General features: G+C 38.9%; 2 protein-coding genes across 9 annotated transcripts in view; both read right to left on the reverse strand.

Moving 5' to 3' along the window:
* trim66 (tripartite motif containing 66) overlaps positions 1–1130 on the reverse strand; it is a 17897-nt gene extending 16767 nt beyond the window's left edge. For 4 of the 5 annotated variants that reach the window (XM_020609758.1, XM_020609774.1, XM_020609765.1 and 1 more), the window contains exon 1: positions 1029–1130. The gene's annotated coding sequence lies outside the window, so the exon portion shown is untranslated. Of the gene's footprint in view, positions 1–832 lie in introns of all 5 variants that reach the window. The other variant, XM_020609750.1, reaches the window with a different exon arrangement.
* A 1711-nt stretch (positions 1131–2841) lies between these two features.
* Positions 2842–10189, reverse strand: part of dennd2b (DENN domain containing 2B) — a 44527-nt gene continuing 37179 nt past the window's right edge. For all 4 annotated transcript variants that reach the window (XM_020605779.1, XM_020605787.1, XM_020605770.1 and 1 more), the window contains exons 15-20: positions 8476–8653; positions 7295–7336; positions 6514–6625; positions 4210–4449; positions 3832–3918; positions 2842–3339 (exon numbers count right to left, since the gene is read on the reverse strand). In XM_020605779.1, coding sequence (XP_020461435.1) covers positions 3305–3339; positions 3832–3918; positions 4210–4449; positions 6514–6625; positions 7295–7336; positions 8476–8653 — 694 coding nt within the window. In that variant the 3' untranslated portion in view covers positions 2842–3304. The remainder of the gene's footprint in view (positions 3340–3831; positions 3919–4209; positions 4450–6513; positions 6626–7294; positions 7337–8475; positions 8654–10189) is intronic.

A 10189-nucleotide genomic window follows, 5' to 3' on the forward strand; every position in this document is an offset into this window, starting at 1 on the left:
TCAATATGGGGTGCTGTGTGTACATTAATGAGGAAAAAAATGAACTTAAATAATTTTAGCATATGGCTGCAATATAACAAAGAGTGAAAAATTTAAGGGGGTCTGAATACTTTCCGTACCCACTGTACTTCTAAAATCCTTGTTTTGGACCTAGTTCAGTCAATATTAATGGGAATGTCTTAGCCATTCAGTTTTATTTAGCCTTCCCAAACTTCTAAATCACAAAAGAACATTGATAAGAAAAAACTCCCATAAAACTTTTATCAAATGTACCTACATAATATAATACCTGCTAGACTATGGCTTCCCCTCATGAAGTGAAGCTTAAACTGCGCTCAACACAAAAATAAACATTAAAAACAACCTACTGAAATAACCCAATATATGATTATTTCACTTTAGTTATGTAAAAAAAAACTACCATTAAGTATGAACAGCCCACAGTGTTTTTAGTTTTATTAATCACTGTATTAAGGTGTGGGAATATGGGATTTGAAGTGATTTTCCTTCTGGCATGTTACACGTTTGACTACCTGATCCATCTGTTCATGAATGTATCAGTCTGACAGCGATTTATTAACGTGTCTTCCCTTAATAACAACACGCACGTCAGTCAAAGTGCCCCCGCATCCACAGCCTTCCTCTGCATCAGCTGCCTCTCCTCCGGCGCATCACTGAGCGTGATACTATTTTTTAGAAAGTGCGCAGGAGATTACGCCCCTGTCATGGCATCATGGTGCAATCCACAACACAACACGAGAACAACACGCAATACAAAGTCAGCACACGGAGAGTTTGATGCACGGAGCATCTAGAAACTGAGTCTGTGTACCGTTTCGTTTCGCTCGCGAAGTGCGCAGCTCCGGTAAAACATCATTATCAGGGAAACAGTGTGAGCGCGTGAGGATGAGTCTGTTTTCAGTCCAGTGGAAACCAGACTGCAGAGCAACACAACTTCTGTCGGCCTGTCAATCATGTCAGGTCTGCTGCGGTACACGTCTGTCCAAAGCGGCTGTTTCGTGTTTTACCTTGACCCGGGCATCTCCACTGTCGAGCCCCGCTTCGGATGTCGCTCTTTGGCCCGGCCAAAATTTTGAGGGTCCCAAGTCTCGCAGTTTAACGTGAGATTTTATACTGGCTCTCATGTAATACGTGTCTCAAAGCTGTAGTGTTACCTGATTATTTTTGGGTACCTTCACTGCTGCCCTGTGTAAATAAGAAGTAACAATAGCACTACTGCAAAGTCTCTATTATGATTAAGAATTAAGCTTTAGAAATATTACCTAATTACGATGAATGATCAAAAGTAAATAATATTCTGCAGCAGTATCGTCTCTGTTATTTTTATTATATAGCCTATGTATCAGAGATATTATCGGACTGTTACTGCTACATTAACAATTAAGAAGCATTTAAATATGGCAGTTGTATAGTTATAAAGTTCTGTAGTTTACAGTTTAGAAAGTAACACACCTCAAAATTGTACCTTAGCCTAATTTGTGTAATTGCCTACTTGGTTACTTTGCAGCATGACTGCTGCCTCTGTGAAATCAAATGAGACATGCAGCCAAACATCAAGCTGTCAAGGTCTTCATATATGATTGAGTCACATCTAAAATATATTTCTATATCTCCATTTCCTTCAAACAAACAACAGCCTAATCATTTTACAGTAACATCAAAACACAGAATTTTTAAAACAGCATTGAGTGCTAGAATTACAGTGATTATCATAACACCGAAACATTGTTAGGCATTAAACAAAAATAAGTATGTTAATGTAGCAAGTGGCGCAGGATTACAACATTTCCCATACAGCTACATAGCTATCTATCTGAGTATTTGTGTTTTATGTCACTATATAAATCCACTGCACTGCATTTTAGAAGGAACCATCTTCTTACATCACTACATTCATCTGAAGCTACAGTTTGTTATTTTTCAGATTAGGATTTTACAAACAAAACCTATTTTCTTCAAAAATACAGTTTGTTAGAATAAATCACACAGCAATTTATAGGGAAGAGTTACTGGAACTAAAATGCTTACACACTCTTTAGTCAGTCAAACTGGGTCATTTTACAATTAATACTGACATTTATTTATTTCCTATTTATTTATTATTCCATAAATGATGTTGGTATACAGCACAAACATATGACATTCAACTAAAAGATTTGACTTGTAATGGATTACTGCTATGATGTGGCCTCACTACTTTTACTTAAAGAAAAGGGTCTGGATACTTCTTGCCCCACTGGTTGTGCAGCTTTTTTAGCACCCAACAAAGTTTCTTCACATTAAATATCACCCTTAATTGCTATAAAGGACACAAGCAGAGGAAAAGCAATATGGCGGCTGGAATCGGTGTGTGCGCCTCCCAGTTAGGAGAGCTAATTACAACATGGCAGTGACAACCACCAGAGTGATGTGCACAGATGTAATTAGGTTACCAGCAGCATGTGGTAGCTGGTGCTAGACTAACTGTGCCATTTGGGATCTTACCAGCTTCTTCTTACTGCATAGCTTTGGGGCAAAGCTGTCACTGAGATGTGAGATGTAAAAAGAGGTGATTTCATAGCATCTGGCAAAATGCAAATCAGATATTTCTCTTTCCAGATGTGATATTTGTGCATGTTGGGCCTTGTTTTTGTGAGGCAACAAAACAGAGTATAATGACTGTGGTGTACTTCTGATGTGTGTGACAGGACAAGAAAAGCTTCATATTGTGTTTCTTTTTGAAGTCCTGGTGTAAAAAATAGAGCAAATTTATGATGGCAGATGAAATGAATCAACATGTCAAAATATATGTATATTAGTAAAGTCAGTACGCTCAAGTGGTTGAAACATTTAATTACCATTTTTAATAAAAGATTGCAAAAGACTCTGAAGAGTTACAATCACTTTCTTCGTTGTCTGTACAGTTTCCAAATGGGTTTTATACTCCTTAAACAGAGGACAGCACTGTTGTGAGATAATGCAAAATGAATACATATGAACTGTACATCTATGCCCGTATAAAGTCCCATACACTCACACATTCCAATAACACTCTTCACAGGCACACCTGGACATCAGTGGTTACTCTATGGCTCACTCGTTGTGTACCATCCTGCTATCACTATCTCATAAGGTACTATAAACATACACTGAATAGTATCACAGCCAGTTTACAGAGAAATAATATGTACATGCTTACATAAAAAACTAAAGACAAAAAGGTGAGAATCATCATGATGCAGAGACATGAGACATCAGATCTTCAGTTTGTTTTATGACTGAAAACAAAAGGATGATTTCCCCCTCAGGTCTTTTTGTGGAGAAACTTCATTTTACTTCCTGAAAAGAGTTAAAAACAAATCCATTAAATCCATTAAAGTGTGCGACATCTTACTGTACAGTGCATGAGGATTAAGCCAGGCTGAGATTACAAAAAAATAGTCGTCATGTCAGTCAGTCCTACTTGTATATGCTGTCAAATGCCTTGAACTGAGATTTCAGGTGAGTACAAGGAAACATTCATCACAAGAAGTAGATGAATGTGAAACTAAAGTCAAATTCTGCACATACATCCAAGTGAAGCAACAATAAGCAAAACACGTCGACTTTGCTATGAAGTGTAGACTGACCTCTATCATGTTGGATAATATGAGCTCAAATATCATTTAAGTGTCACATGTGATCTAATCCTGTAGTATGAGAATATTCAACAGAGCTAGAGAAGAAATATTTTAAATGTATCTTTAAGGTGCAGCAGGATTTTAAAACTGGATAAAATTTTCAAACTCCCAGAATCCGAGACCAGCCTTGTACGTCTGTCGCAGAACTCACCAAGGCCTTTAAGGAATTTGTTGACTCCACTCTGCTCTGTGTCTGGCAACTCCTCCAGATAATGTTCCACCCTCTGCTCAAAGAGACCTGTCAACACATCAGTACGAGAAATTAATATATTTATGAAATATCTCAGGACTCCAGGAAGTCACACTGACTTTTGTCTGCCAGGAAAAACAGCGAGGAGGTGAGAACACATGCTGATGAAAACGTTCTGTCACTAGAGGTCAGTATTAGTGCAGAATGTTCTGCCACACAATGAGTACTAAAAGCACGAGGGTGGAAATCCAGAGAGGAAAGGGTAAGTTTGATCTAAACATTTGAAAAAGAAGGAAGGTGTTTATAGAAACAACTGACATTCAGGGAATGACAGTTTACCTTTAGCCCGGGTTTTCCTCAGCTCCCGATCCTGGATGAACCCTGCAAACATCTGTGACTCCATGAAGACACCCAGGAAGCGACGGATGCTTTTAGATGCCACAGACTTGCGAAAAGACTCCCTTTGAAAAACGCGCTCTCCACGCTCGTTCTGCGTGATAAACAGGGAGTAATGGCCGATGGTCTCAAGGAAGAAGCGGATGAAAGCCTCTGACACCAGGCTGTTCAGTGAGTTATATTCTGTAGACACAATAGAGAAGGGATTGAATACATGGCTTGGCTCAACCCTCACAGCCACCTTAAGCAATAACAGCTACTGCTAATGGTGTAGAGATTCAGGGATGTATCTCATAATTCTTAGTGAAATCAACTTGAATCAAATTAACCACAAAATAAGAAATAATAATGTGGTTTCCTAATTCCATCCCTTTTTTAAAGGTGCAGCATGTAAGATCTAGAAGGGTTTATTAGCAGAAATGGGGTATAGTATCCATAAGTTTTCATTTCATATGTTTTCATCAATGTGTAATCACCAGAAAATAAGAATTACCGAAGTAGTAGCTTAGTTTTGAAAGACCAAAAGAAGTAAAGTTAAAAACAAGAGGAAGTACTGTTGTGAGTTTAAGAACTCCAATTTGAATAAATGGAGGATCATAGTTATTCTTTAACAGAAGAAAAAGGAGGAATCTCCGTCGGCAAAGGAGCAAAGACATGAAAAAACAGGATAATATTAAATGCGGCCAAGTGAGTTGTCAATTGCAAAATCTCGGTGAAGCCAGCTGCCATTCAACTTTTATTGTTACGATAAGGGTGCTTGGAGCTTAACAAATAAAATGATATTACTACACACCTTAATATTTGTGTAATCATCCTTCTTGAAAATTACACTACAGTCAAGTGAGCCGCTGCTAACTTTGGCTTGGTCAAGTCAAGTGCACTTGTTTTTCAAGTATGCAATTTGTCCTGCATTTGCGGTAATCACTGTGAAACGGCTGTGAGAGCTGGTCGGACACCGTGTATAAAAGCTTTGCTCAACGTCACAATCTGCAACCAGATGTCACTAAATCTCACATACTGCACCTTTAACACTTGTAGCATAAACGTCTCACACACTGACATTTCTGATAAAGACTGAAAGAGCCTGAGCTAAAGCTGGAGGGACTCCTAGAAAGAAGAAGAAGTCTGGTTAATCTAAAACATCAAGACGCTCTGTAACTATTACTGAAAAATCTGAAATGCTGAAGACTGGCACAAGTGGGGCCTTAGCAATAAGCACCAAAGGGGACTTCCAGCATCACTGGGGTTTTTAGTCATTTCCTATACTCACTTAATGAATTACAGTATATTGTTGTCAGTGCTTAGTAATGTTTTCTCACATTAGCAATTTTCTACATTAGGTATCAGGACTAGTTCACAGACTTCATACACTGTCTAAAAGACTAAGAGGCATGTTCAGAGTAAGAGTAATTAATTAAGAGTAATTGGTGAGTATGGTAGTAACTATATAAAGTCAAGCTTAATCTATCTTTTTATCTAACAGACTGTAAGTTGCACCAGTTTGCACAGTAATAACAACAGGTTGTGACTGACACACAGCAGATGTAACACAACCGCTGACAACAAGAAAAAGAATGTGGAAAGCAGAGACAGAAAGTCTGTCCCATACAAGCTTTCTTCCTGAATGAAGCAACAACAGTGCACGTCTTTCAAATAGTAAGATACATTTTTGTTTAGTTTTGTTGCCTGACCAATTCTACCATTTGTGTGTGTGTTGTAAAAGCACACTGTAGCTGTTGTTTTAATTTGTGCTATACAAATAAACATATTATTGATCCCCTGGGGGTAAATCTTCATAAAAGTTTGGCTCTCACAGCGGGAGATGAATCCAGGCTGACTGGAATCCTAACTGTTAAACCATGTGGGATGTGCATGCACGGAACAGACAGATGAGGGAACTTTGTGAAACACACCTGTACCCAACTTATTTAAATCAGATTGTTGCTGACTTCTTCTCACATAACTTGTGGTTCTTTTAACCCCCTAACTCAGCATATAGGACCCTCAGTAGAACACATAAGAATATGTGTATTTTGCCACCAGTCAGCAGAACCCCTACCTTTCACTGTGTATTATCTCACCTCTAAGGTGAACCTGTGTGGTTCACCGTCTATATAAAAGACATCATTTCCACACGAGCTTCACAGAGACACGGAGCCCGTGTGTTCTGCTACAGACAGTGCTCTCATTACAAAGGAAAACATCTGTGTTGGTCATGAGAGATGATTTGTCATACAGTATATTCACCTTCATCTGACTCGCTGTCAGAGTCCTGATTGATGATGTCATTCCTCTGCTCCAGCGCTTGCTCAAGAGCTGCTTGAAGTTTTCGCGGCAACAGTGAAGCCTCGTCATCCATCTATAAACAACAGAAAACACTGTAGTCACCAGTGATAAACAACAGTGTTTGGAGAGTAAGTTTCAAAGACTCTGACTTAGAACAAAAAAGCTCATGTTTTACAGCCTCTTCAACGTAAGACTATGTAACTTTGACAGTAGAAAAAAGCACAGTCTTACCCTTACAACTGAAAAGTTAATTTCAGAAGCAATAAATCTCACCCTCACACAGACTCAGGTCTTTTGCTGCTTCAGTCTTACTTGGTCTGGTATGACCAGTAACACATTATGGCGATGCTTGCCAGCTTTAGATACTGTAGATACTGCAGTGGAGTAACACATTGCTGTTCGCTGACTTACATGTCACAGGTTTTAGTGCTATTTCATAAAAAGAAAAGGAGAAATAAATACATCACATCTCACCAGCAGACATATGTGTTTTTTTCCGCTTGTGGCTCCATTACATTCCTGCATTTTTGTCTTTTGCAACTGCGGTTACATGGTTGGTGTCTTAAAGCCATAGGCTGCCAGCATAATCGTTGATCTTTTTAAAGCATGTTACTCAAGAAAATCTTTGGAAATAAAGGGAAATTGGAAATGATCGTTCAATTGCCAATTGCGACCTTCATGCCCACTGCTCATCAAAAGTTACATAGTCTCACTTCTTTGTTTGATAGGTTCATAGACTAACCTGTCGGATGAATCGGTCAGTTCCGAGGTCAACCATTAAAGCCTAAGAAAAGGAAAGAGAAGCATATCATTCTGCAGAACTAATGAAAAAAACCCCTCTTTTATTTCTTACACACAAAACTGACTATTTCACCTCCAGGGGAATTGCATGTGCTCTCTGCAAAACACAGTCTATATAAAATACAGAACCACCATTTTCAAAGAACTTACAGCACAAAATATAAAATGTGACAAAAGGAAGAGTGATACAAACAGACAACAGATGTTGCTGACAACCAGTTAACAGCTCAGTGTTAAGTATGACTGACATGGTCTTATCACACAAATGACCTCTCACTTTGAGAGGCATATGAATCTGTATTCAATGTCGATAATAATTTCCATGAACAATCCAGGTGCTCACTTGTCTAGATTAAGGACAAAGCTTCACTGGGCTTCTACTGTTATCACAACTCGCCAGAACCCATAGTGACTTTTTAAAATGTCTTGTATTGGTTTGTATTCAACAGTATAATACCCAAAGATATTCACATTATTGTCATAGAAGAGTATGAAAACCAGAAAATATTCACATTGAGAAGGTGGAGCAGGTAAACCTTTTTTGCCATGATTGTAAAAAAATGTTTTCATGCAATATTTTCAAAAGATTTGGGGGATTTTTAGCTGTTATTTAACAACGCAGTAGAGACAGACAAGACAGTGGGATGAGAGAGAGAATGGGGAGATCTACACTTTACTGTAGGTACACAACCAGACTCCAATCACAGATATAGAACACACTAATATGCACCCACATACTGTAAAGGCACCAGGCTAATAAATAAATAAATAAAGACTGCCCATTAATTTTCTGCTGCTTTTCAAAAATCAACTAATTGTTATGGCTCATTCAAAGCAGCAAAACCTTTTAATCTTATAACTTTGGACAAACCGAACAATATATTAAAAATATTAAATCTGCGCTGCAAAAGGAAAAAAAAAAAAATCAATGCAACTTTATGTTGTTCTGGTCTGAAAGTCAGTTCAGTCAGAGAAAGACAAGAACAGAGCGACAGAGAAAGACCAATCAGAGATATCTGGATGAAGAATGTAGGAGACATCAGTCTAAGCTGTAGAGTTCAGAGAAATGAAACTGCACTCAGAGGAAAGCAGTCAGAGACGGTCCTTTTCACATGTACTCACCTCTTCCACAGGTAACTCTTTAAGTTTTGGCAGTGAGCTGGACAGCAGCCCCACCAGGAAGGGAGTGGGACAGCAGACAATATCCAGCATGGACCCTGGCAGCACAGGGATGAAGGTATGTTGCCAGGAGAAGGGGTACAGCAGCGCCACCACTGCAAGCATGCAGCTGGACAGGGTACTGATGATGGGAGGCAAAAAAAACAACAACAAAAAAACAAGCACACGCCATTAATATCCTTCACACTTGCACAACAAGCACAAAAACTCCCTAGAAAGGCCACACCATGGTCAAAACAGGGCAGATAATGAAAACCTTTTTCTGAAAGGGGAGTGGGTGGGTTGTGCAGTAAAACATTTTCCAAAAATTTGCATCTAAGGCAGTCCTTAACTTAAAAAAAAAAAGTCTGCTTCTTCAAAATGTTGAATTCATTATCAATAAATCATTAATTGGGCTACAGAAAGAACTGTAAGAGCACAAATTGTCTTTCCATAGCTAAGCTCATTCTACAAAGTAAATGACTATGTGATCCTCTTTTCCCTGAAACAGTTACTTTTACATAATAACAGCTGTGTACTCTGGCTTTGACACTTGGTTCTTCCTGCAGCTCTGGATACAACAGACAGTTCCTAAACTTTGACAAATACAAGAAAAATGACTTTAAAAGGCATCACAGTATAACGTCTGTACAAATGAATGCTTTTATATCCCCTCTACCTCACAACTACAAACCACAAAAATGAAGAATGAGCCCAGTAAAATGCACGACTCTGGCACGTTGCTGTAGCTGAGCTGGATGTTTGTTGATGAAATACCAAAAAGAGCACCGATTCGGTTTAACTTCAACAGCTGTGGTATAACATCGAGATCACATATAGGAGCCCGTCTTTCTCACGATCTGTCGCTTGTTGACAGTGGCTGACCCTCCTCCCCTGTGTCCTCTACATGCTGTCCAGTCCATGTACACAAAGAGAGTGAAAATAAACTGTGGCTCCAATCACACACAAAGCAGCACTAAATCAGTTTGGCTCAAGAACAAGACCAGGGATCAAACGTGGCATGCAAACGCTCCCCATATATACACTATTAATGAGGAATGTTTTCGCTGTCACTGTCAACAACAGCAGATAGAACATCCAAGTAAACAGAAGTTACTCCCTTTTATGTGACCTCATCCACCTCAGAGAAATACTATTAATCACAGCCCACTGAGAACTGAGATCAGTACTGTAATTAGTGAGCTAAGATAAATTACAAACTTTTCCACAGTATTCTTGCAAACTACATTTTTGCCATAAGCTTTTTCATCTTAACTTCATATGAGTCAAATTGCCTAAAATGAAATGTGTTTTCTTGATGAGGTAAAATATTATTAAACCAGTAAAAACATGATAGAAACTACAAATAACCACAGCATTCAGTATTTTCAGTATTTTTTCTGTTCACTCATAACATGAAGCACTTGCAGCTTTGCTTTGGTCGGCATGATTTCCATTTGCCTGAGGAGGGCTTGATAATTCCTAACAGATCCAGTCTCCTGGGTTTGACAAGTTCTAACAGGGAGTGATGGGGCACAGATCTTAGAGAACGTTTGCCACGGGCTACACATGGCCCTACACACCACTGATACCAAAAGGCTCAGTTACACTCATTCCCCAACCGCACACTCTCGGGAGAAGATGAACTTGCAATGAAAACACTCTGCACCACCAGAGG

Source organism: Monopterus albus, unplaced genomic scaffold (assembly GCF_001952655.1).
Source record: "Monopterus albus unplaced genomic scaffold, M_albus_1.0 scaffold4.1, whole genome shotgun sequence".
Lineage (NCBI taxonomy): Eukaryota > Metazoa > Chordata > Actinopteri > Synbranchiformes > Synbranchidae > Monopterus > Monopterus albus.